General features: G+C 58.2%; 1 protein-coding gene and 2 long non-coding RNA genes across 5 annotated transcripts in view; 1 reads left to right on the top strand and 2 right to left on the bottom strand.

The window, feature by feature from the left end:
* CACNA2D2 (calcium voltage-gated channel auxiliary subunit alpha2delta 2) overlaps positions 1-24,956 on the top strand; it is a 143,166-nt gene extending 118,210 nt beyond the window's left edge. The window contains exons 5-38 of one of the 2 annotated variants that reach the window (XM_033208564.1): positions 41-85; positions 3,304-3,445; positions 6,482-6,613; positions 6,803-6,860; positions 7,590-7,640; positions 7,784-7,883; positions 8,018-8,176; positions 8,423-8,530; positions 8,629-8,707; positions 9,294-9,343; positions 9,530-9,619; positions 9,824-9,895; positions 10,086-10,160; positions 11,436-11,507; positions 11,586-11,660; positions 11,743-11,814; positions 11,915-11,976; positions 12,834-12,910; positions 17,513-17,573; positions 19,661-19,758; positions 19,989-20,079; positions 20,187-20,249; positions 20,394-20,497; positions 20,781-20,879; positions 20,971-21,059; positions 21,260-21,310; positions 21,550-21,621; positions 21,730-21,882; positions 22,030-22,082; positions 22,203-22,258; positions 22,405-22,531; positions 22,679-22,788; positions 22,886-22,968; positions 23,050-24,956. In XM_033208564.1, coding sequence (XP_033064455.1) covers positions 41-85; positions 3,304-3,445; positions 6,482-6,613; positions 6,803-6,860; positions 7,590-7,640; positions 7,784-7,883; positions 8,018-8,176; positions 8,423-8,530; positions 8,629-8,707; positions 9,294-9,343; positions 9,530-9,619; positions 9,824-9,895; positions 10,086-10,160; positions 11,436-11,507; positions 11,586-11,660; positions 11,743-11,814; positions 11,915-11,976; positions 12,834-12,910; positions 17,513-17,573; positions 19,661-19,758; positions 19,989-20,079; positions 20,187-20,249; positions 20,394-20,497; positions 20,781-20,879; positions 20,971-21,059; positions 21,260-21,310; positions 21,550-21,621; positions 21,730-21,882; positions 22,030-22,082; positions 22,203-22,258; positions 22,405-22,531; positions 22,679-22,788; positions 22,886-22,968; positions 23,050-23,190 — 2,970 coding nt within the window. In that variant the 3' untranslated portion in view covers positions 23,191-24,956. The remainder of the gene's footprint in view (positions 1-40; positions 86-3,303; positions 3,446-6,481; positions 6,614-6,802; positions 6,861-7,589; positions 7,641-7,783; positions 7,884-8,017; positions 8,177-8,422; positions 8,531-8,628; positions 8,708-9,293; positions 9,344-9,529; positions 9,620-9,823; positions 9,896-10,085; positions 10,161-11,435; positions 11,508-11,585; positions 11,661-11,742; positions 11,815-11,914; positions 11,977-12,833; positions 12,911-17,512; positions 17,574-19,660; positions 19,759-19,988; positions 20,080-20,186; positions 20,250-20,393; positions 20,498-20,780; positions 20,880-20,970; positions 21,060-21,259; positions 21,311-21,549; positions 21,622-21,729; positions 21,883-22,029; positions 22,083-22,202; positions 22,259-22,404; positions 22,532-22,678; positions 22,789-22,885; positions 22,969-23,049) is intronic. The other variant, XM_033208574.1, reaches the window with a different exon arrangement.
* Positions 10,472-23,166, bottom strand: LOC117082073. The gene is made up of 3 exons (XR_004436441.1): positions 23,058-23,166; positions 11,545-11,636; positions 10,472-10,806 (listed from the first exon to the last, which is right to left on the bottom strand). It is a non-coding gene; the product is annotated as an uncharacterized LOC117082073 (long non-coding RNA).
* On the bottom strand, positions 19,699-22,522 carry LOC117082078. 2 transcript variants are annotated; one of them, XR_004436444.1, is made up of 3 exons: positions 21,952-22,522; positions 21,557-21,591; positions 19,699-20,095 (listed from the first exon to the last, which is right to left on the bottom strand). It is a non-coding gene; the product is annotated as an uncharacterized LOC117082078 (long non-coding RNA). The 2 variants fall into 2 exon arrangements; XR_004436446.1 differs by having other exon boundaries at positions 20,370-21,591; positions 21,952-22,407.
* Positions 24,957-25,546: the final 590 nt, after the last annotated feature.

Below are 25,546 nucleotides of genomic sequence, written 5' to 3'. Positions count from 1 at the left end.
CCCTGAGCAGCTAGTGCTGAGGCCTCTCTCCCCCCACCAGGAGGAAGACATCGTGTACTATGACGCCAAGGCTGACGCTGAGCTGGTGAGCACCCCCTCCTGAGCCACACCTCCTTGCTGGGTCTTGGTGGCCTCAGCTGTAAAATGGATGTTAGGACTCAGCGCCACACATTTTGAGCTCAACCCTGCAGAGCTGTGGTGACACAGGCCCCATCGTCCACCTCCCACAACTCCCTAGAAGTCCGGACCCCTCCAGGGCTGCATCTCTGAGCACTAGTGGGCTGAACTTGACTGCAGTGTGGGGCAGGTGGTGGGGCGCTTGACCCTCCCTGCACGGGGCAGTTTAGGTCCCAGATGCAAAGGGCCTCTCTTAAGTGCAGTGAGAGGAGGGAGACAGGGAGCAGTTGGGAAGGCTTCCTGGAGGTGGGCAGGTGTGAGCAGGATGCATTGATGTCCAGGTGCATTTCCAGGTTAGGCCAGCTCCCTTCCCTGTGCTGAGCACCCCACAGCCTGGCCCATCGTCAGACCCTGTCCCTGAGCTCACCTGGGGTCACCTACCTCAGAAGTAGTGGCACGGGGACTGACCAGAGAGCCCAAAGCCACACCACCCTTCTGCCTCCATATCACTCACTGGCTCAAGTCCGCCTGGGCTGCCCTGTGAGGTAGTGAAGTCCCCATCACCAGAAGACTCGTGTGAAAGCTGTATGACTATTTGCAGGGGAGGTGGCTGTAGAGAAGACGAGTCTGAGGGTGTAGGGCACTTGAAGTAGACTGTTTTCTGAGCTTGTCAAGGCCCAAGACCCTCTGCCTGACTTTAAGGCAAAAGTAGTTGAACCTGACGGTCCCCTCTGTAAACAGAGGTGTCACAGCAGCACAGTGTCTGGACTGCTTGCTGATTCGGAGGACCCAAGATCTAGTCTTCCTCTCCTAAGCCTGTGGGCTTGGTGGGTTTCCGGGGCAAATGAGAGGTACCCAATGACACCAGGAGGTGAGAAGGCTGGAAAGGATCCCTCTGCAGGATCCGCAGTGCCAGGCTGGCCTGGGAGAGCCGCAGGAGGGCACAGGGCCCGAGACAGAGCGGGGTGGGCTCAAGCAGGTGTGCTTCCCCTTGGCTGAGCTCCGTGGCTCCCAGAGAAGTTGCTAAAATTAAAGCTGGAATCTGAAATTCAAATGAAGAGCGAACCTTTAATTAGACCCTGAATCCAATTCCTTACCCCCCTTGGCAGCAGGCTGTAATTTTAGCAATCAGGGCATTAAATATAAACCAGGAGACTACAGTTGCCCACCATTCAAAGCCCCTGGGCTGGGGGTTGGCACTGAGGGACTTCTTGGCCAGCCTGGTGCCCAACGTCTACTAGGATGCTCTGAACCTACCTCTAGCAGCCTCAACTGTATCCAGGGCCCCAGCCCCTCACTCTAAATCATTGACTCGTTGCCCCTAGCCCCTTGGACTTCTGTTGGGGGGCTAGAGATTGCCCGACAAGGGAGCTTCACTCTGGGGCCCGGCTAGACTGGGGTCAGCTAGGCCAAACGCCTGGTATAAATGACAGCACGCACACATTTTCCAACTCCCCTGCTTGTTGTGTTGTTTTGTTTTTTTAATCTTTGCCAGAGGTACAGTTAGAGATCTTTCTAGACCATTTACTTTTAAATTACCAGCCAGAAGGTGAGGGTGGGGGAAAGAAAAGGAAGGAAAAAGTTTGCCAGCTGATAGCTTATCAGAACAGAATCCAAATGTCACATTAGTTGGGAAAGTGGAAGATGAAATTTTCTGGTGCCCTTCATCTGCCGCTGACATTTTGGGGGCTTTCTTCTCCCACGCCTCCCCCTCCTCTGAGCGGAACGTGAGTGGTGCACACCTCACAGGCGGCCGCTCCCACTCTGGCCTCCATGCTCCGAGGCTGCCTGCCCTGGCTCTACCCAACACCTGAGGGCTTCTAGGGTGTGCCAGGGGTGGGCAGACGGGTGGCACACTGCAGAAGGGCAGTGGGAGGGCAGCAGACAGCTTGGATTCTGCTGTACAAAATCTACCCTCAAAGAGATGAAGAGTGTCTGCCACAGGCCCTTCAGAGCTGTGCCGCTGGGGTGTGGAGAGCTCATCTGGCTGGGTGGAGAGGCATGGTCACCCTTTCCCCAGACTGGACACAGCTTGGTCAAATGCCTAGAGGAAGAAACACAGGGGAGGGGCATGCCCAGGTCATAGTGGGCAGCGGGGGTCAGCCCACGTGGACCCATGGGGGAGAATGAATGAACTAAGCCTGGGCTGAGGGTGGTCACAGAGGCCTTGAGGGGCAGTGAGGGAGCGTATGGGGTGTTCAGCTGCTTATGATCCCTCCTACCAGCCTAGGAAGCCCCCCAGCTTTGCTCTCCACCCTTAGCCTCCTTTCCTTTGACTCCCCAGTCTGGCTTTTCCTCTTTGCCTTCACTCTCTACCATCATCTTCCCTCCCCTCCCCCTTGCACACCTGCACCCAAGCCTGCCCCATTCCCATCGGCTGCGGCATCAACACTAGTCACAGACCCACTCCTGCCAGCCTGTGATGGTGGGCGGGGATGCACAGCGCATGCCCAGCCTGCCCGGCCGTGAGATGCCATAATTGGCACCTGTCAGGCCGCTGTGGTTCATTTTAGAAAATCAACAGGGGCCCTTTCAGTCCTGCTGCTACTAGGCACCACAGACCCTCCCTCTGGAGATCAGCAGGTCTGAATGGTAGCCCCCAGCCCAGCTCTCCCAGGTTAGCCTCCCCAGCTCAGACTCTACAGCCGTCAGGCGGCAGGGGATAGTGCCCTGCCTTAGATAGGGCTAGGGCCCTCTCCCTGCTCCCAGAGGAACTCCATGAAGGGGCTAGGCAGGGCCCAGTGATGGCTGTGGGGGCCCAGAGCTCCTAGGAGGGACTGCTGAGGCCTGCCTGTCATTGTACAAGGCATATCCTTGTAAGCAGAATTCTGGAGCCCGCTCCTTCTGACTGGCTCCATGATTTGCCTCCTTCCCTAATTGGTTTTCAAGAATGTGGAGAAGGGGTTGGTTTCGTTTTGGTTTTAGAATTTGGGATTAGCAAATGTGGGGATGGTGGGTGGGGTGGGCAGGGGGAAGTGGGAGTCACAGGCCCCTTGGGTGAGGGGTCCAATCCCGTGTCCATCTGTCCCTGTGTCTCTCCATCTGTCTCTCCTATTGCAATAGTCCCTCTTTTTGAGATGCCCCTATCTCCTGGACTCTGGCCCTCCCTGCCCCTACTTGCAGGCCTCTACAACCCCATTCACCATTTTCCAGCCCTGACACCGCTGGGGGGTGCCCTTTCTGCAGGACGACCCTGAGAGTGAGGATGTGGAAAGGGGGTCTAAGGCCAGCACCCTAAGGCTGGACTTCATCGAGGACCCAAACTTCAAGAACAAGGTCAACTATTCATACACGGCTGTTCAGATCCCCACGGACATCTACAAAGGCTGTGAGTGTGCAGAGCGATCGGGACAGCCCATCCTACCTGCCATGGGGGCAGGCCCACTGCCAGGGCATTCTTGAGTCCCTGGGGACAGAAGGCCAGTGCCATCTACCTCCAGCCTCCTACACCTGAGATTATTCCTGTGCACCTCTCAGATTCACCCACCTGTGGGCATCAAGCACTCACAGGCAGAGCCTCACCCTAACACTCAGCAAGTTGCAAAACACTGAGCCTCTATCCCTGTGCATGCATGGTCTCCTGCCCACGTGTCCACAGGCACCCACACGAATGCACGCACACACACACCATTCCCCACATGTGGGACTGAGTGCCCACCTGCCCCTGAAGCAACTCCTCACCACCCTTCCCCATTCCCTGCCCCCAAGTAGAAGTGGTTGAGAAGCTGCAACACATCAGGTGGACACCGAGGGCAGGGGGACAGGAAACCACTCCTCACAGATACCAACCCTATGACACTGCCCTCCTTCTCCTGGGCATAGAACCAAGGAGGTAGGAAGTTTTCCTGCCAAGAGCAGCCAGGAGCTGGGGATGTGGGGAAGGGGGATGTGGAAGAGGGTGGTTGACAGTCCAAGCTCCAGGGACAAGGCAGTTTTACACAATGGGGAAACGAGGTCACTATAGCTAGAAGGATTTGAGTCAGACATGAGGAGGAACTTCCTGAAGCTCCTGGGAGGTAAAGGGGGAGGAAACCAAGAGTCAAACACTGGATGGGGAGCTCCAGCAGCAGGATTGAAGGCACTGAGGCCTGTTGTTTCTGACACAGTTTTATGAACATCTACAGAGTAGCCTTGGAATCCAAGGAGCCCACTGGGCTGGGACTCAAAAGCCCAAGAGCCACTGCCTCAGCTCTAGAATGCAGGGAATTCCCAGGGTCCTCAGGGAGGCCCTCTCCACCTCAGGGTCAGCTAGGCCTTCTGGGCAGCCTCAGGCCAGGGTGGGGAAGGATGCTCCCCCCTGCTCCCTGCAGGCTGCCCGCAGGCCACCTGCCTGAGCCAGTCGAGGGGCACTATCACAGGCAGGCATGCTAATTAAAAAAGGAGCCACACGCCCTCTCCAGTCACCCCTCGCTACCCACACAAATTGCATTTTATATGTTTTTTATTTACTGTGTCACTTTTAATTAAATCTGTAATCACCTGCCTGAGGGGGCATGGTCCCCTTTGCCAACTCAGCGTGATCTGAGAGTATGTGCACATGGGTGCCGGTCTGTGTGCATGGGGCTGAATAGCAGGCCCTTTCCAGGCGGGGGCAGGGGTGTTTGCGTGAATGTGCCTTGCCATGTATGGGTATGCGCGTGTGGGGTCACAGGTACCTGCATGGACAGCCCACGCAGAGCAGGGGTCTCCTCTTGGCCCTTGACCTGAACCAGGGACACCCCTCTGCTCTAAGCCTGTCATTGTGCAGATGGGAAAACTGAGGCACAGTGAGGGGTGGGACCTGCTGGGCAGACTCCCTCAGGGCAGACAGTACTTTGTGAAACTCTGGAGGGCCTGGCATTATTTTTTCCTTAGAGAGAAAAATAGAAATTGTTCAACTCACTAAGTTTCTAAATTAGGAACAGGACCATAACATACTGTTCAATAAGCACAGCCAATGCTCGAAATGTGTTTTGTTTTCACATTATGGTCAGTTATGGGAAGCTACAGGAACAGACAGCGAAGGGAGTGGGAGCAGGGGCAAGGATCAGGCAGCAGACACAGCAGAGGCCCCACGCTCCAGAGGGGCTGCCAGAAGGAGAGTGCCCAGGAGTGTGTCAGTGCCCCGGGGCTGGGGCAGAGGCTTAAGAATTGTAAATCATGCTTTCTACCTTTGCCTGCTAAAGGTGGTCTCTGGTTCTCACTTGAGGTCGATTTTTGATGGGGATCCCTGTATGGGGAGACAGTGGCTGGGCTCTACATGGGAAGAAAGAGGGTGGATGTCCCTGGAGGAGGAAGGAGGCACAGAGGCCTGGCAGAAGCAGCTGTGTCCCGCTCCTGCCATTTTGTCCGAGTGTCCAGGGACAGGGTCACTGCACACATGAGAACATGTGTCACACACACACATCAGGCCGCCCCGAGTTGGGGGTCAAGGGTACTGCTCAAACCATCCTGGGTCTCTGCCCAGGTTGAAGGGTCCGCAGGATGGAGTCCAATGGAGCCTTGTTCTGTGTGTGTGTGTAGGGATAGATCTGGACAGGGAATCACACATGCACAACTGCAAGGGTTGAGGGGAAAGGGAGAATGGGGTAACTGATGGTAGCGGGTAGTGAGCAGGACCCACGAGTGTCCCCTGTAGGTGCAGAGTGGTGTGTAGGCATGAGGGTGTGTGCCCTCGTGCCCATGGTGGCAGCTGGGTTGCTAGGTAGGTGGGTTGCATCTGGCTGGAAACATACAGGTTAGACACAGGTGTACCTGTTGGCAGGGTGCAGGCTGTGTGCGTGTGTGCATGTGTGTACAAGTACACGTGCCTGTGTTGGAGCAGGATCTGGCACCGCCCCTGCCCCTCTAAGAGCCCCCACCCCACCCCTGCTTGCTTCTGGCCCCAGTTGATTAATCATGGAGCTGAGTGGCTTCCAGCTTATCAGGTACCTTAATAGCTGAATAATTCCTGCCCCATCAGCGGGCCCTTAATTGCTTTCTTGTTGCTGCAGCCTGGAGTGCATGCGAATGGGTGAGCTCCTGGGGGACCAGCGCTAGCTCCAGGCAGTGTGCTGGACCGAGGGCTCCCAGCTCCCAGCACCCTGCCACCTGGGCAGCCCCTCTCCAGAAGCTACCAGCCACAGCTGCCCTGCCTACTCATGTGGGGCCTGGAGGAAGAGTAGGCTGAACTGTTCCTTTCACAGCTTGGGAGGGGTGAGGATCAGGAAGTCTTCCTGGGGGAGCTGGGGCAGCCACAGCTGGGCCCTGGGAAATAGGGAAGGTCTGGATAGGCTGAGAACAGATGGAGCATTCTGAGTAGGGGCACAGGCATAAGTGTTGTGGTGGTGGGTTTGGCAAGAGACAGCCCAGGTGCTCCCCACCCCAGCTCCCCGCTTCCCCCCAGCCACCGTCATCCTCAATGAGCTCAACTGGACAGAGGCCCTGGAGAATGTGTTCATGGAAAACCGCAGGCAAGACCCCACGCTGCTGTGGCAGGTCTTCGGCAGTGCCACAGGAGTCACTCGCTACTACCCGGGTAGGTACCAGCCCCTGTCCCCTGTCCGCCCAGCACCCCTCCTTTCTCCATCTGCCAGCTCACCCATCCTGGAAGCATGGGACAGAGTGGCTGCTCTGTAGTCTGTGGTGGCCCAGTCACCTCTGCAAGGCCTGCCTACCCAGCTCAGCCCTTTCCTGCTGGTCCTGCTCACTTTCTCTCCTCCCTCAGCTACCCCGTGGCGAGCCCCCAAGAAGATCGACCTGTACGATGTCCGAAGGAGACCCTGGTGAGCAAGCAAGAAGGAGCTAGGGAGAGACACCCCCTCAGCTCCCCACCTTTCCTGCCTGCTCCCCTCCCTCCCCATTTCCAAGCCCCTAGCAGGGCGCAGCCAGCTGTATCCAATTTTCATTTCACACATCGTTGCCACTGGAAAATGGATCCCATCACCCAGGCAGGCCTCCCAGCTGCCATGCCCCCCGTCCACTGCCTAGCACCCCCACCCACTCAGGGCTGAGAGATTGGAAGAGAGATTGGACCAGAGCGGGTCCCCAAAGGCAGATGTAGCCTCTGTAGGGTTGGCCAGCCCCTGCCCTACCTGTCTGAGCCCCAGATACCCCTCCCCTCTGCTCTGCCCCTCTGGCAGCTCCCTGTGAGTATCCTTCCCTGGCACCTGCACCATCCCACACACAGCTAGACTCTGCCCTCGGGGCCCCAACCTGAGGCAGAGAACACAACAAGCCACTGAAGCCAGGAAATGTGGCTCCTGCCCCCTCTGGGGATCACCTGCTCATATATCCCCCTGGTACTTTTTCCTTGCCGAGGAGCCAGACCATTCATGTCATGGGCAAAGACTGTGTCTGTTTCATTAAATGTGGTGTCATCAGTGCCTAGAACCCTGCCTGGCCCACACAGTGCATGCTCAGGAGAAATGTATTGAATCAATATGTGTGTGAAGGAAGGAAGGACCCACATGGTCCCAGTGGGTCTTACCCTAACAGAGGCATCTCCTGGGCAGGTATATCCAGGGGGCCTCATCGCCCAAGGACATGGTCATCATCGTTGATGTGTGAGTGAGCAGTGCTGGCAAGTGGGGCTGGGGCAGGGGCGGGCAACGGGCTAGACTCTGCTGCCCTGAACATCATGGGGGATGGGCAGGAGAACACTTGAGGTTCCCGTGGCTCCTCCACGGCCCCTGCCTGACCTCTCCAGGAGTGGCAGTGTGAGTGGCCTGACCCTGAAGCTGATGAAGACATCTGTCTGCGAGATGCTGGACACACTGTCTGATGACGACTATGTGAATGTGGCCTCGGTGAGTGCCAAGGTGGCAGACGGGGCAAAATGGGTCAACCCACCTGCCCTGCTCCTGTGACCACCACCAGCCCCATGCAATAGCTGCCTGCCCTGGCCAGCCTGAGGCCAGTCACCACCCTGCTGTTCCTGCAGTTCAACGAGAAGGCGCAGCCTGTGTCATGCTTCACACACCTGGTGCAGGCCAATGTGCGCAACAAGAAGGTGTTCAAGGAAGCTGTGCAGGGCATGGTGGCCAAGGGCACCACAGGCTACAAGGCCGGCTTTGAGTATGCCTTTGACCAGCTGCAGAACGTGAGCCCTGTGGGTGGGCAAGTGGGCGGCTGGGGGAGGAGAGGGTCCAGGCTTGGTGACATCCAGGAAATCAAGATGGATGGCCTCATTAGCACCAAACAGGCAGCTTGGACAGATAGCACCATATGCTGTGGGGGAGGAGGGCCAGAGATCCAGGCTCACTGCGGGAGGGAGGCCCTGCCCCTGGACCAGGGAGGGCTGAGAGCTGGGGCTGAGAGCTGCCTGCCTCCGCCTCACTCCTCTCAGTCCAACATCACCCGGGCCAACTGCAACAAGATGATCATGATGTTCACGGATGGTGGTGAGGACCGCGTGCAGGATGTCTTTGAGAAGTACAATTGGCCAAACCGGACGGTGAGGCTCAGCTGAGGCAGGGGCTGCCCTGACCGTGGCCCTGTACAGGGGAGGGCTGTCGCCTGGTGGCCACAGCAGTAACCTCAAACCCCTCACAGGTGCGCGTGTTTACTTTCTCCGTGGGGCAGCATAACTACGACGTCACACCGCTGCAGTGGATGGCCTGCGCCAACAAAGGTACCTCCCCTGTGCATCACTGTCAGGGGCCTGCCTGCCATTTCTTTTTGTCGATTGCATATGTTGTTCAACTGTCCATCCATATGTCCAGCTGTGTGTTCACCCGCTGCGAGACAGCGCCTCCTCCCATCCACGAGGCTGTCCCTCACTCTATCTGGAGGCTAACATGTCCACCTGACTGAGCCTCTTTTTGTCCATCTGTCTGTCTGTCCATTATCCAACCGTCCCCCAGCTTGTCTACTCCTGCGTCTGTTTGCTGATCCATCCGTCTCTCTGTGCACTTGGGCCTGGCTGCCGGGTGGACTTTGAATGGCATTGCACCCTAGAATGAGGGACCTCAGACCTCAGGCTCCTCCCTCCTCGTCTGTGCCCCCTGCTGTGCTTCCTGATACTGCTGCACTCCCTCCCTCTCCATAGCACCGCCCTTGGCAGGGCAGAGGCCAAGAGCACTAGAGGGAGAGGACTCCAAAGAGAGAGGAGCCCAAGAGGCGAGGCAGGGCTGCAGACACACCCCAGGGGCAGGGCCCTCTGCACATGGGTCCTGCAGTGCCAGCCAGGCCCACCTCTGCCTCTCCTTCCTTCACAGGCTACTATTTTGAGATCCCTTCCATCGGAGCCATCCGCATCAACACACAGGTAAGACTGGGGGAGGGCCCTCCTCCCAGTCCTTGGCTTCCCTACAGGGATGCTGTGTGCCATGGGCTGCTGTGGGCCAAGGGCGCCCCCTCACGGCGGCTGGGGCACAGTCCCAGTGCCTGGGGAGACAGAACAGGCAGTGCCTGGGAAAGGCACTCATGACCCCCACCACTGCCCCCTCCCCAGGAGTATCTAGATGTGTTGGGCAGGCCCATGGTGCTGGCAGGCAAGGAGGCCAAGCAGGTGCAGTGGACCAACGTGTATGAGGATGCACTGGTAAGGCCTCTGGGCAAGGAAGGGATGGGGCTGGCACCCTTCCCCCAGGGATGTGCCCACAGGTCAAGACCCTGGAGGGCCCCCTTAGGGGGTGAACCAAGCACAGGAGAAAGAGGTGGCCTGCACTTGAGCCCCTGCTCTGAACACTCGGGGTGGGGGTCAGTGCTGGCCACAGGTGACTTCATCATCTTCCTCTCCCTTCAGGGATTAGGGTTGGTGGTAACAGGGACCCTCCCTGTTTTCAACCTGACACAGGATGGCCCTGGGGAAAAGAAGGTGAGGAAAGGGGAGGGTTGGGGCTAGGGGTGTGCCTGGAGAGGGGTGGGCACGCCCACAGCAGGTCTGGGGGTGGAGGAGAGGCAGGGCAGGCCTTCACACTGCCTGTGAGAGCAGCTTGAGGCCTTGTGGAGGGTGGTTCCCCATGGAATTGAGCGCATTGCAGAGCCCCCCATGCTTCTGCTCCCAGAACCAGCTGATCCTGGGTGTGATGGGCATTGATGTGGCTCTGAATGACATCAAGAGGCTGACCCCCAACTACACGGTGAGCATCCACCCGCCCATCCACCTACCCTGCCTCCCATGTGGACGCAGGCAGGCTCAGCAGAGAAGACTGATGGGTGTTACAGCGCCTCCATGGAGACCTCTGAGTTCAGGGGGTCAGGGAAGGCTTCCCCAGGAGGTGACCTTGGGTCTAGAGCAAGGTGACCTTGGGTCGGCAAACTTTCTGTAAAGGGCCAGACTGAATATTTTAGGCTTTGCAGACTTAAATACCCATCTCTCATTTGGTTGCACTGTTGTATTGTGAGAGCAGCCACAGACAAAACATAAACAAATGGGCATGGCTATGTTTCAATATAATTTTATTTGTGGATACTGATATTTGAATTTCAGATAATTTTCACATGTCACAAAATAGAATTTTTCCTTTGATGTTTTTTCTAACCATTTAAAAACAAAACCATTCTTAGCTCATGGCCATATAGTAATGGGCGGCAGGCCAGACTTGGCCCATGCACATAGGCAGGAGTGTCCCGGGCAGAAAGGAAAGGAGGGGATGGCATACATTGGCGGCAGAAGGAATTCTCTGGCCAAGGGCCCAAAGGTGAAAAACAATCATAAACCAGGGTAGGGGCAAGATGGCAGTGTGGCTGGCCCAGCGCCTGCGGTCAGGGAGTCTGTGTCTTCGCCTGTGGAATGGGGAGAGGTGTGGTATGTACAACAGCATCATTAAGCCTGAGCCCCCTAAAGCCCCTGCTTGGCCCTGAGCGGGCAGGGGCTGTGGCAATTGGCCTCCAGGTACAGTAAGAAACTGACCGGGGGAGGTAAGGGCTAGGTCCAGGTCTCACTTACTCCTAATTCCCTTCACCTGGAAGGGAAGCCCCAGGTAGGATTCCCAAGGGTGCACTCATCGTGCTGCTCTCTCTTGACATGGGAACAAGGAGGAGGCACAAATCAGGGGCAGTAGTGGCTAGAGGACGGCCACAGGGGTACAGAAGCAGCAGCCCTGTGGGACCGGTGGAGGCAGAGAGGTCAGGCTGACTGACAGCTCATAAGAATCAGGGGAAGAGGATGAGGACTGCAGAGCGGCAGCCCACATGCCGGTTAGCCTTGGCAAGGGCAGGTGCACAAGGGGCAACCCACCTGCGGGCCTTGCTGAAGAGACAGACTTAGGGCCACATGGCATGGGGGGCCTTTAGCCCAAGGCAGGCAAACAGCATCTCTCAGTGTGGTGGAAGACCAAATAGGGAAGAACTCTGGAGCCCAGGGAACCCCAGCCCATCCCTCCAGACCCTGAGCCCCCAATCTGTGCCTCCAGCTTGGAGCCAACGGCTATGTGTTTGCCATTGACCTGAACGGCTACGTGTTGCTGCACCCCAATCTCAAGCCCCAGTGAGCCAGATGGGTGACCTGGAGGGTGGCCATACCTTCCACAATGGGGACTTCTGACTCCCCGCCCTGCCTCCAACAGACCACCAACTTCCGGGAGCCTGTGACTCTGGACTTCCTAGATGCGGAGCTGGAGGATGAGAACAAGGAAGAGGTAAGGAGAGGAGGAGAAAAGGGGTGGGGGACAGAGCCGAGGAGTGTAGGGGCTCTGCCCCTCACATCTCTGGCCCTTCCAGATCCGTCGGAGCATGATTGATGGCAACAAGGGCCACAAGCAGATCAGAACGTTGGTCAAGTCCTTGGATGAGGTAAGAAGGCAGGGCTGGGGACCAGGGAGTCAGGGTGGGCACCCCTACCCCACTGCCCCCTGCTGCTAGCCCAAGTACCTGACCCAGCCTCCTCTCCCAGAGGTACATAGACGAGGTGACACGGAACTACACCTGGGTGCCCATAAGGAGCACTAACTACAGGTAAGTGAGGCCAGGGCTGGGCGGCAGAGAGGGTGGGGTGGTCCCAGAATCTGAGCCCAGCTGCCTCCTCCCTCTCCCACTGTGACCACCATCCCAGTGGGGGACCAGTGGCCAGGGCTGCTCACTACTCACCCTGGGATGCTTAGTCTGCCAAGAGACTCCCTGGCCTTTAAGGAACAAGCAGCAGGTCTGAGAGCACAGGACGGTCATCCAAAGTCTCCTCATCACTACAGCCATCTGCACCCAGGATACTGACCTTGGCAGGTTCACTGCCTGCTCTCAGCCTGCCTCACAGCCTCAGGGCGGAGCGGGTCCCTTGTGTGTCAGGCTGGGTTGGTGCAGGCTGACTTCTGTGTGCCCCACACAGCTAGTCCATCCCGAAATGCCGGGGCATCCTTACAGCCCATGCCAGCCCACAACTGCCACCCCTCACCCCCTGCCATATCTGCGCCAGCCCTGCTTTCCACTGGCTTTGAGTATCTGGGGGCTGATGACCCCACTCCCACAGCAGCACTGGCGCTGTAACCAGCTCACGGCAGCATCTGCCCCTTGTGGGTCAGAGGGAGGCTGGCTGGGCAGAGGGCTGTTGTGAGAGGCTGCTGGGAGGGGAGATGGTGTGCGGATTTGCTTTGGGGCTGGTTGCCTGGTGGCCTCCAGGAGAGTTTGAGGAGTGGAGAGCCTCCAGGGTGCCGGCCCCTAGACCATGAACCTCCCGCAGCTAAGCAGGGAGAGGAGCCCCTGGTGGTGGGAGGAGGGGATGCCGCAGCTGGGACCTCTGCCCAACTCCAAGGCCATGAAGAGGGGGTGCCAGTGTGGCCCGCCTCCCCCAGCCGTGACCCGCGCTTCTCCCCCCTCAGCCTGGGGCTGGTGCTCCCGCCCTACAGCACCTTCTACCTCCAAGCCAATCTCAGTGACCAGATCCTGCAGGTCAAGTGTAAGTGGCCCGGCCCCTGCCTGCGCCCTGCACCCTGCCTCTGCCCTGCACCCCGGCCAGCCCCAGGCAGCACAGCCAGCGCCACTTGCCGGCGAGGCAGTCCCTCCTGCCCAATCTGCCCACCCTCAGGTGCCCGCAGGCTGGGGCACCTTGAAAGTCTGTGGAAATCTGCATGCTTGCCTTTTCTCAGATTCGGTTCCAGGCCATTCTTTCATGGTTTCTGTTGAGGTTGCTGTTTTTGGTTTCTCCTACTCCGTGTCTTCCCTTCTTAGCCTGCCTGCCCCACACACTCCTGGGGGCTGCATTCTTGGAAGACACCCCCTCCCCTTACCTTCCCCCTTTCCCCTCCCCTCCCCTTCCCCCTTCCTCCCCTCCCTTTCCCCTCCCCCTTCCCTCCCCTTCTCCTCCCCATTCCTCCTCCCCTCCCTCTCCCCTCCCCTTCCCCTTTTTCCCCTCCCCTCCCCTTACTCCACCCTCTCCCCCTCCCCCCACCTTCCCCCCTCCCCTTACCTTCCCCCTCCTCTTTCCTCCCCCCACTTCCTCTCCCTTCCCTTCACCTCCTCCCCCTCCCCTCAATTCCTTCCTTCTTCCCCTTACCTTCCCCCCTCCCTTTCTCCCCCTCCTTTCCTCCCCTTCTCCTCCCTCTCTTTCCCCTCCCCTTCCTCCCATCCTTCCCCTCCTCCCTCCTCCCCCCTTTTCCCCTTCTCTCCCCTCTTTCTCCCTCCCCTCCCCTCTTCCTCTTCCTGTTCAGCTCTCTCCCTCTATAGTGCCCCCTTCCCATGGTCCCTCTCTCTCTCTCTCTGCCCCCTCCTCTCCATTCTTTCCTCATCCATCCTCACCCAGTTCCCACTTACCCTCTCATCCCCCTCCTCTCACCTCCTACCTCTCTCCCCTCTGCATCCAACCTCCCTCCCTTACGTGCTGTCCTCTCTTCTTCCCTGTCTCCCTCCTTCTCTTCTCCCTGCATCTCCTCTATCTCCCTTTTTCTCCTGCTTACCTCCTCTCTTTCTCTCTCCCACTCTCCCTCCCTCCCACTCTCCCCACCCCAGCACCCCGCCTTCCTCTCTCCCACAGTCCCACTCCCCACACTCCCTCTGCTCTGCCTCCTGGCTCCCTCCTCACCTTCTTTCCTCCCTCCTTCATTCCCCATCCCCCTTCCTCTCTCCCCTGCCCCGCTTTCTCCCTGGCCCCCCTCCTTCCTCCCCTGCCTCTCCCAGTCCTCTGCCTGTGGCTCACCCCTGCATGCCCTGCTCATCCTGGGCCTCTCCTGAGAGAGTCTCTAGAGCCTGTGGCCCTGCCTGCCCACCATGCCCGAGGCCACTGGGAGGGAGGCTGGGGCTCTGGCCCCACCGCGCGCCCCCCACCTGCCTGGCCGACTGGGGGCTCATCTCCTTTGAGTTTTCTCGCTCTCTCTTTCTCTCTCATGTCGTTTTTTGCAAGAAGTTTCCTTTCGATATGATGATGAGACACAATATTTTCATTCAAACAGCCATTGAATAAAATATTGTTTGTGCCCCTCCCCTTTCCCTCCCCCTTTTCGTTTGTTTTTGTGTTTGTGTTGTTTTTGTTTTCCTCGCTTTCTCTCTTGGTGGACTGTCCCAGTGCCAATCAGCAAACTGAAGGGCAAGTATATTCAGAACCAGTGCACCCTCCTCTCCCCACCCCTCCCACCCTCACGCCCCTGCTTGCCCCCCTACCTGCCCAGGACCAGCCAAACCCCTGCTCTCCAGGGCCCCCTCCCAGCATCCCCCTGGCTCCTCTAGTTCTTGCCTTCCCTCTGATTCCTTAGCCCCATGAGAGCCAGTGGCCTGTGCCTCTGGCCCTGCCTGCAGGGTGTTCTCCAGCGTGTTCTCAGGGCCCACACCCTTTCCTTGGACCCCTCACTCTCTCTGGGAAGGCCCCTGCCTCCCCCACCTTCTCTGTCCCTCCAAGACAACTCAACAGTAGGGACAGCCTGGATGCTTCTCCACCACCTCCCACTCAGCAGGGCAGGAGGCCTGAGATGCAGGGGGTAGATCAGCCCCTAGTGGGGCTCATGTGAAGCTGTGGGAAAGGGCCAGCCCACACGGCCTACTCTGAGGAAGCTCTCCCTCCTCTGATCTCTGGCAGTAGCTCCAGAAGCTGGCAGTCCTCCAAGAAGGGAGACAGAAGGCTCGGAAGCCTCACGCCCTGATGCTGGGGCCAAAGGGCAGCATAGGGCAGGCACCTAGGCCACTGAAGAGCAGGGCTGACCTGCGCCTCCTGGGCACTGACATAGGTGCTGACGTCGCCGTGTCCCACCAGCCCGCTGCTCCCAGAGGCTTTGCTAAGCCCCGGGGTGGCACGGCAGTATGGAAAAGCTGTTTCTCTGGGGGAAATAAAGCCAGCTTTGGGGACCAGGGGCCTGGACAGGGATGGAATGGGATCTGTCTAGACTCCAAGAGCCAGCAAAGGCGTTTGGAGGAAATCAGGCTGGGTATGAAAGGAAAGGTTCTGGCACGCTGGGGTGCCTAAGCCAAGAAGACTTCTAGAAGGGTGGGTAGTGAACAGTAGTGAACCCCTAGACCATGGCAGAGAGTAAGGGGAGTGAGAGAGGACAGCATTACAAAGGTCTCAGAGAACCACCTCTCCCAGGGAACCCCTGGGCAGATGGGGCATGGAGAGCCACAGGGGGATGTCCCCATGACCTGGAAGCAGGGGCACCCAAGAAGCCCAGGGGCAAAGGGGATAAAGGGGCCAGAGCCACCTCCAATGGCCTGGGCGGGGGTGGGGGATGTGCCACTCCCACTGGCTTGAGTTGTCTTTTTCTCCCCACCCTACCACATCCCACCCAGTGACCCCAGAAATGCAGGGCCCTGGTAACAATGACAACATAGCATAGTCCCCTTCCCTGCTCATTCGCCCTCCTTTTTCTTTTTCCTCCTCCTCCTCTTCCCCTAACCCCTTCCCCATCGGCTTGTGTCCAAACCCTGCCTCACAGTCCTATCAGAAGGAACAGTCCAACCAGTGACTGCCCAGCCCCTCCAAGCACCCCAAGTGCCCCCTCCCCAGAATCTTGCAGTGCATTGTGGGAGTATTTGAGAGCAGGGACAATCCCTCTTCTATACAAATAAAGCCCTGGGAGATGGCCGGGCGCGGTGGCTCAAGCCTGTAATCCCAGCACTTTGGGAGGCCGAGACGGGCGGATCACGAGGTCAGGAGATCGAGACCATCCTGGCTAACCCGGTGAAACCCCGTCTCTACTAAAAAATACAAAAACCTAGCCGGGCGAGGTGGCGGCGCTTGTAGTCCCAGCTACTCGGGAGGCTGAGGCAGGAGAATGGCGTGAACCCAGGAGGCGGAGCTTGCAGTGAGCGGAGATCTGGCCACTGCACTCCAGCCTGGGCGACAGAGCGAGACTCCGTCTCAAAAAAAAAAAAAAAAAAAGCCCTGGGAGCAAAAGAGAGCTCAGAAGTGGAGACAGGCTAAGAAGGTGGACCACCCACAGTGAGGCCAAGAGCAGAGGGACCCCTCCCAGGTGCAGACCAGCAAGGTGGCCAGTCCAGCTGGGCAGGGAAAGGCCATAGAGGAGCCCCAGCGGCCACATCCTCAGGTTCACTCTCAAACCCATACACCATACAGAGATAGTCACACTCGGGCATGCACACACACACTCAATGCATGCATGCTCACTCACACACACATGCACAGCTCATAAGCCCAAGGCACAGGCCCAATTGGTGATACCTCAACAGCAGCCCTATGACCTCTCTGGAGCCCTAGCATCCCCCATGGCTGCCTGGAGCCCAGACAAGTTTAGTAAGGATGGAGACCCAGCCCGTCTCCACGCCCTCAGCCAAGGGAAGCAGGTACACAGGTTCCAGCATCACTCCTTCCAGCTCCCCAGACTTTCTTCCCACACTGTGGGAACAGTCCCTGGCACTTTAAGGGTCTCCCTTCACCTCCTGGCCCAGGGAGGACCACTAGCCCCCCCCACAATGCACTGCAGCGTACCCTCAGCTGTCCCCGCCCGTCTCTGGTTGGACTGTTTGTGCCCGTGAGAAACCCCCTCGGTTTGGCCATGTTGATGCCTGACACACAACAAAAGCAAGACCTACCAAAACGCAAACAGCTGCAGCAAAGAAAGAGAGATAAAAATCCGCAGCCAAAAGCCAATTCCCTTCCTCAAAGTCTCTTTGGAGGCGAAGGAAGCTCAGCATGCGGTTTTTTCCATTATGGATGTGATAAGAGCGAGACTGGCGCCTCCCCCAGACCATGCATATATATAGCAGTGTGTGTATATATATGTGTGTGTGTGTGTCCGTGTATATGTGCTATACAGCCGTATGGAAGCATATACAGCCACGCCAAGGGACTCACTGCCAACAGAGGACCAGGCCCGGGCAACATATTGGCTATAACTGCCCTCCTCCTGCGATGCTGTAGTCTCCACAGGCCCTCTACCCTCCCTGCCCGTCCCTTCTCTTTGGCTCCTGGACATGGAAATGGCGGGTTTCCTCTTTGCTGGTGTCTCCCCCTCCCTCCAGCCCCCCTCTCCCCTGTCCTTCCAGCCCCGTCAGCTCTGAGCCCCCCGGCCTCCCACCTCCCCAGCCCCCGCCGGATAACCCCCCGTTTCTGTTGCAGATTTTGAGTTCCTGCTCCCCAGCAGCTTTGAGTCTGAAGGACATGTTTTCATTGCTCCCAGGTAGCTTGCGTGTGGCCTTGCTGAGGTGTCCTCTCCTACCCTGACTGCCCCGGCCCCACCTCCTGCACTGCTGCCTGGAGCTCTGTGTGACTGTGTTCTGTGCAGTGTCATGCCCCGGCCCCCATACATTGCCCGGTATGCACGGCTGTGTGCATACCCAGGCCATGTACCGCACCAGGCAGCAGTGGCCGGCGGCCTCACGGCCCTAGCTCCCACCAAGCCGGGGCAAGAAGGCTCCAGACTCATCTGCTGACTTTCTCTGCCCTCCCAGGCAACGAGGCAGGAGCCCTTCCCGCCCTGGGGTGGCTGTCTGTGGCATGCCCACCCCTTGCCAGGCAACTGCTGCTCTGGTTTGTGGTGTCCTGCCCATCCCCCCAACCCCACACCCCATCGTTGTCCTGTGTCAGTCGGTGTTCATGTGGGTCTGGGGGCCGAGCCAGCCAGAGCCCCTGTCGGCAGTGCCAGGTCTAGAAGTGGTACTTCACTTGGGGGATCGGGGGAGGAGGGCAGGGGCTTTAAGGAGCTGCTTCAGCAGATGAGGAGTCAGGGCCCAGAGCAGGCCCAGGCCTGGACCATGCAGGAGTGCACGCTCAATGTGCACATACACGTTCTCATGCACACACCCTCTGCCTTTGGCCCACATCTGGGGAGGCCAGGTCCCCTGGGTGCTGAAGCCCTTCCATGACCCAGCTTGGGATGAGGGCAGGTGGGTGGATGCAGCTGATAGAGTCCCCAGGGGCACTGGAAGGCAGCACACGGGGGCTCTGGACATGCCTCACCTTTGTGTGTGCACGTATGTGCATGCACCCAGTTTCTCTGTGATTCTTTGTAGTAATGTGTGTATTTGTGAGTCACCATGTACGTATGTAAGAGTCTGAGCATAAATGTGGGGGTGGCTCTGTGCGTTAGTGAATGTGGGAAGGTGTGAAAAAGCCTGTGTGGCCCACGTGACCCCAAGAAAGCTCTCTTGAGGGCAGGGACCCTATTTGTTTTTGTCATTTCTGTGTCTGTGGCTCGGGAGAGCTCAATAAATATGTGGAGGGTGAGTGAATGAAGTACCCCACAAATGTGAATGTGCATACTGTGTGTACAGGAGAGTCTGCAAGTGACTTGGTGTATCTCAAGCACAGTCGTGTGGGTGTCACCCTGGGTGTGTCCAGTGTGGCCTCTAGGCACAGAGGTGCAGGCTGTACACTGCACAAAAGCCCTGGGGGCCAAGGAGTGAGTGGGGCCTGAGACCCAGTTCCATGTGCCCTTACCAAGCCACGAGCCCTACCACAGCCTGGGAAAGTGGCACATGTTCAAAAACTCCATAGTTAGTGCCATATAGGACAATGAAGCAGTCCCTGGTATGAGCAGAGGTATGAATGAGGGGTCGGGCAAGAGAGAGAGCTCCACCTATCAGAGTAGAGGGATTGCTCCCAAGACTTCCTAGGCAGCAAGCCCAAGCAGACCCCCTCACGCCCCACAGCCCCATGTTCTCTAGACCCAGAGCCTGAATGCAGTGAGGGTCTTGAGGGGAGGAGCATTCTAGGCAGAGGGAACAGCCAGTCCAAGGACCCACATGTTCCCACTGACTTCCTGACACCCTCTGTGCTATGATGAAAAAAGTGAGTATCAGAGAGTGCGAGTGAGTTACTTAAAGGCACACAGCCAGGAAGAGGCAGGGTGGGGTCTTAGGCTGACAAAAAGCCAGTGTTTGTACCCGGGTCCCACCTGGTGCCCACGGGAATGCTCTAGGGCATACAGGTGGATGAGCTGGCCGCCAGGCATTTCCTGGGGCTTCCCAGGTGCACTATCTGGGTCCAGCTACACTGGGGAGATGGGAGGCTCTGTAGAGCCATGCCCAGGAGAAAGAAGCTGCCTGAATGGAGGAAGTAGACCCTCATTCTTGTGTCAGCTCTGCCCCGACTCAGACCCCAGCAGCCTGCCAGGCATGTAGCAGCTGCAGCCAGGAAGAACCCACATGCCCCTCCCTGAGGCCTGGGCTTCTCAGTGAATGGCCAGGTGGGCCTGTTGGGAAGCCTTGACCCCATTGCCCTGTCCAGCCCCCTAAGCCCACTCTTCTTGCCCCTCCCCATCCCTAGAGAGTACTGCAAGGACCTGAATGCTTCAGACAACAACACCGAGTTCCTGAAAAACTTTATTGAGCTCATGGAGAAAGTGACTCCAGACTCCAAGCAGTGTGAGTGTCTAGCAGAGCAGCTGGCTCTGGGCAGTGCCCAGGCAGCATGGGGCCAGCCCAGAGGAACCCAGAGGCCGGGGAGGTGTGGAAAGAAGCAGGCACAAGCTAAGGGCTGGGCCTCGGCCAGGTCATGGAGGAGGCTCCTGGTGGAGCCTTGAGGGTGGGGGCGAGAGTGGACAGGGAGCTGCAAGAAGACACCCCCACCCCCAGCCCCTCCCCTCCTGTTCCAGGCAACAACTTCCTTCTGCACAACCTGATCTTGGACACGGGCATCACGCAGCAGCTGGTAGAGCGTGTGTGGAGGGACCAGGATCTCAACACGTAGGCATCACCCAGCCTGTGGGGGCAGAAGGCTGGGATGGGCCTGGAGGCCCTGGCCTTGCCCAGCAGAAGGCAGGCCTGTGACCCCACCCCCCTGTCACCCCCAGGTACAGCCTACTGGCCGTGTTCGCTGCCACAGACGGTGGCATCACCCGAGTCTTCCCCAACAAGTAAGTGACCTATCCCACTACCCACACCCTGCCCCTGCCAGGGAGCCTGCATCTATTCTGCCCAGAGGCCTCCTTGCACCTGTGGAGACCACTGTCCCCGACGAGCCACCCCTTACCTACCAATCTGCCTCTTGGGTGCTCCAGGGCAGCTGAGGACTGGACAGAGAACCCTGAGCCCTTCAATGCCAGCTTCTACCGCCGCAGCTTGGATAACCATGGTTATGTCTTCAAGCCCCCACACCAGGATGGTGAGTGTCCCCCCAGTGTGCCCAGTAGCAGGCAGGGAGCCTCAAGCTTCCCTGTCTGCTCAGAGAACTGGGCTCTGCTCTCTGAGGCCCCTCTCCAACACAAGGCTGCCTGAGGGCAGGGCAGATGTGAAGAGAGGGATAGACTGTGCCAAACACTGTCCTGAGTGCTGGGTGCTTGGGCTGGAGTCATCCCTGGATTGGACTCCTGGGTTTGTAGGACCCAGCATAGAGTGGTCAGTGTGGCTGCCAGACCCCACTCCTGACTTCCCCACCCAACCCCCAGCCCTGTTGAGGCCTCTGGAGCTGGAGAATGACACCGTGGGCATCCTCGTCAGCACAGCTGTGGAGCTCAGCCTAGGCAGGCGCACACTGAGGCCAGCAGGTGAATGCTTGGGACAGGGGCGGGGAAACAGGCAATGGATAGGGTACTGCCTGGGCAGGTAGCACTGATGGTCCCTTGCTCTCCCCCAAAGTGGTGGGCGTCAAGCTGGACCTAGAAGCTTGGGCTGAGAAGTTCAAGGTGCTAGCCAGCAACCGTACCCACCAAGACCAGCCTCAGCAGGTATTTGGGCAGGGGCGGGAGCAGTAACCCAGCAGTGCCCTTCCTGGAGTCCCCTGGAACTCCTACCAACCCTCCGCTCTGGTTCCAACACCTACACGGAGGCAGGGGCAGCTGCAGATGGCCTGGGGAACAGGATGTATGAAAGGTGATGGGAGGGAGGAAAACTGGTGGGTGACTTATGGTCCTCACTCTCTGCCCAGCAGTGCGGCCCCAACAGCCACTGTGAGATGGACTGCGAGGTTAACAATGAGGTGTGTGTGCCCTGAACCTACTCTGGACCCTAGCTTATCCCACTTCCAGACTTCCTAGTCCCAGCTGCGACTCCCAGCACATCCCTTGGCCTGTGGGTCTCAACATCCCCACCCTGACTTCACAGCCTTTCCAGGACTGGGGGAGTGATGCCCCCCAACTCTGAACCACTGGACTGCCTGGGGTGGAAGGTCTGGGGCCCAGCCCCTCTCCATTTTCCTCCCCATTCCCTACATCTTAGGACTTACTCTGTGTCCTCATTGATGATGGAGGATTCCTGGTGCTGTCCAACCAGAACCATCAGTGGGACCAGGTGAGGATCAGGAAGAGAGTGGAAGAAGAGAGTAGGGATTTGAGCCTTGCCTTCTAGGGGTGTAGCACTGCCAGCCCTGTGACCATGGCTTTCTCCTGGCATTCTCAGGTGGGCAGGTTCTTCAGTGAGGTGGATGCCAACCTGATGCTGGCACTCTACAATAACTCCTTCTACACCCGCAAGGAGTCCTATGACTATCAGGCAGCCTGTGCCCCTCAGCCCCCTGGCAACCTGGGTGCTGCACCCCGGGGTGTCTTTGTGGTGAGTCCCCAGAGATGCCTGGACTGGAGCTGGGGGGGCTGGGAGACCTGCCCACAGATGACCCCCTACCTCTGACATTTGATAGAGCTGGGGGTGACCTAGGGCGAGGGGCAGCAGTGGCAGTCCACGACCCTCTCTCCACTGCAGCCCACCGTTGCAGACTTCCTTAACCTGGCCTGGTGGACCTCTGCTGCCGCCTGGTGAGTCGTGAGCGGGAGGTGGGTAGAGAAGTGTTCCCTGGTCAGTAGGGCTCGGAAGAGAAGTAGGGCACGGCATCGTTCTCTGCTGACCACCTGCACTCGCCTCTCCGTGCCCTGCAGGTCCCTGTTCCAGCAGCTTCTCTACGGCCTCATCTACCACAGTTGGTTCCAAGCAGGTAGGTAGGGCTTTGGAGGCGCCTCAAGTCCGGTCCCCAGTCTGAGCAAAGACGACTCCAAGGGGAGGGTGGGGCCTACGACTGAGGGAGGACGGAGACCTTGCCCGGGTCTGTGGGCGGAGCTGAGGCGCTCTGGGCCCTCGCAGACCCCGCGGAGGCCGAGGGGAGCCCCGAGACGCGCGAGAGCAGCTGCGTCATGAAACAGACCCAGTACTACTTCGGCTCGGTAAACGCCTCCTACAACGCCATCATCGACTGCGGAAACTGCTCCAGGTGCGGCAGTGGGGCGGGACCAAAGGCCAAGGGCGGAGCCTGTGAATGCGGCGAGACGCTCGGGAGGATGGAAGGAGCGGGGCTGCAGTACGGCGGCGGGTCAGTGGCGGGGCAAGCTCAACGCCCGCCTTTCCTGGCTGCCCGCAGGCTGTTTCACGCGCAGAGACTGACCAACACCAACCTTCTCTTCGTGGTGGCCGAGAAGCCGCTGTGCAGCCAGTGCGAGGCTGGCCGGCTGCTGCAGAAGGAGACGCACTGTATCCTGCCCCCGCCCTCCCCGCCGCCCGCTGCCCTTACGCCCCGCGCGCCCTCTCCCTGCCGCCGCCGCCTCCTTGACTCCCCACCCATGCCCAGCTGACGGCCCGGAGCAGTGTGAGCTAGTGCAGAGACCGCGATACCGGAGAGGCCCGCACATCTGCTTCGACTACAACGCGACGGTGAGGAGAGGGGGCGGTGGACCCGAAGTCCCTCGGCCTTGCGCGCGCCCAGGCCGACCAGCTCCTTGTCTCTCCCTGCAGGAAGATACCTCAGACTGTGGCCGCGGGGCCTCCTTCCCGCCGTCGCTGGGCGTCCTGGTCTCCCTGCAGCTGCTGCTCCTCCTGGGCCTGCCGCCCCGGCCGCAGCCTCAAGTCCTCATCCACGCCTCTCGCCGCCTCTGAGAGCCCCGCCCCATCCCACCCCACCCCACCTGACTTCTTCGCCTTTCCCACCCTCCTGCCCTACACTCCCCTCCTTAGGGCCTCGTCCCTCCCTCACTGAAGGACCTGAGCTGGCCAGGCCCTGAGAGTGGTCTGCGCCTTGGGATGGGGAGTCCCAAAGCCAGATGCCGCAGGTCTTTGGCACCCAAATCACGTCTCACCTCTGATCTGTTCAAGTGTCCCCAGACCCTTCTTCCCTGCTGGGCTACCCCCCAGTGGGATGGGACAGGGAGGCCACACGCACTGGTGCCAAAACCAGGCCTCTGCTGCTGCCCGGCCTAGAGGCTCCTTATGTGTGGGGGGGACCCTGCCTCAGCTGGACTCCTGACCCGGCCTCTCTGCCCCACTCAAGCCCAAACTTGGTTTCTGTGAGAATAGTGGAGGAAGGTGAGATGGCCAGTTTGAAGCCTGTGCCTCCCAGCTTAAATCCTAGCAGGAGAGAGGCTCTGGGGCAGCCCCCATGGGCTCCTCCCCCTTTGAGGCCTACAGCCACATCCCCAAGCCGACTGGGTGTCAGGATAGTCAGTGATATCAGTTCAGACACTATATACACCTGGAACCTTGAGGACGGAAACTGGACTCAGACATACCCCACTGGGCACACGCACAAACACACACACTATGGGGTGGGATGGGGCTTACAAAGCCTTACACAGGGCGAGGGGTTGGTGGGAGGGTTGGCACCTGCACACTCCATCTCCTGCTTACCACCTGCCTCTAATCTGAGCTGCAGCCTGGCTGGTCCTCCCATCTCTAAAGCTGAATGTCAAACAGTGCCAAATGCTGGGGCAGGGGGTGAAGAATCCTCTGTCCCACCCCTAACCACCAGTGTCCTCCAAGTGTCCCTCACCTCTCCAGGTGCGCATTGTAACCATTTCTCACTAGTGTCAGGCCCTCAGTGGGACCACATGCCACTGCCTGCACCTTTCGGCAGAGGAACCCCCACCAGACATCACCCTTTGCCTTAGCAGGGGTGACTTGGTCTCTCCTGGCTGGGCCATCCTTCCCCCAATCTGGCCCTTACACACTCAGGCCAGTGCCCACTCCCTATCTCCCTCCACTTCCACAAAGACACTCCCTGCTCATAGGAGGGCAAACTGCCCCTCCCCTGCTGAACACACATACACACACGCTCTGTGCACACACAGAGGTGGGGCCTGGGCACAGCTCTTCATTCATTCTGGTCATTTCCCCCAAAGGCATCCCAGCCTGGGGGCCAGTGGGGAACTGAGGGCAAGGGGATGTAGTGATGGGGCTCAGATGGACTGGGAGGAGGGGGGAGGGTGATGCATTAATTAATGGCTTCGTTAATTAATGCCATGTTGCTTGTCACTTTCTCAGTGTGTGTGTATGGTCCATGCCCACTGCCGGTGCCAGGGTAGGTGTCCATGTGCACCTGGCCTGGATGCCAGCTGTGTCCTTCAGGGGCGTGCGTGTAACTGTAGTGTAGTCAGGTGCTCAATGGAGAATATAAAAATAAACATATACAGAAAAATATATATTTTAAGTTTAAAAAACAGAAAAACAGACAAAACAATCCCCATCAGGTAGCTGTCTAACCCCCAGCTGGGTCTAATCCTTCTCATTACCCACCCGACCTGGCTGCCCCTCACCTTGGGTTGGGGGAATGGGGGGCCATTTCCTTTTCTCTGCCCTTTTTATGTTGCTCTATTTTGTACAGACAAGTCGGAAAAACAACAGCGACAAAAAAGAAACTTTGTAAAATACCGTGTGTGTGATTCCTTGTAAAATATTTTCAAATGGTTTATTACAGAAGATCAGTTATTAAATAATGTTCATATTTTCACTTCAAATGGTTCCCATCCACTGTATCAGCCTGGGGGTGAGGACTGGGTAGCTATGAAGACAGTTGGCCAAGACCTCAGAGTCTCACTTAGTGCTCTGCTGGGGGTCAAAACCATGGTAGCCCAGGTCCCTGGCAACCACATGGCATGATACTTGCTTCCACCAGTTAACAGGTGCCAGGCCCTTGACATACTTTGTCTCATATCATCTCAAAAAGCTGTCTTTTAAGGACAAGCCAAACAGGCTGGGTGCGGTGGTTCACGCCTGTAATCCTAGCACTTTGGGAGGCCGAGGCGGGCAGATCACTTGAGGTCAGGAGTTCGAGACCAGCCTGGCCAACATGGTGAAACCCCGTCTCTACTAAAAATACAAAAAAATTAGCCAGGCATGGTGTAATCCCAGCTACTTGGGAGGCTGAGGCAGGATAATTGCTTGTCCCCAAGAAGCGGAGGTTGCAGTGAGCCAAGATTGTGCCACCGCACCCCAGCCTGGGCAACGGAGCAAGACTCTG

Source organism: Trachypithecus francoisi, unplaced genomic scaffold (genome assembly GCF_009764315.1).
Source record: "Trachypithecus francoisi isolate TF-2019V2 unplaced genomic scaffold, Tfra_2.0 Lachesis_group0, whole genome shotgun sequence".
Taxonomy (NCBI): Eukaryota; Metazoa; Chordata; class Mammalia; order Primates; family Cercopithecidae; genus Trachypithecus; species Trachypithecus francoisi.
Note: the sequence above shows the minus strand (reverse complement) of the source record. Positions and strands in the feature narration are given on the sequence as shown.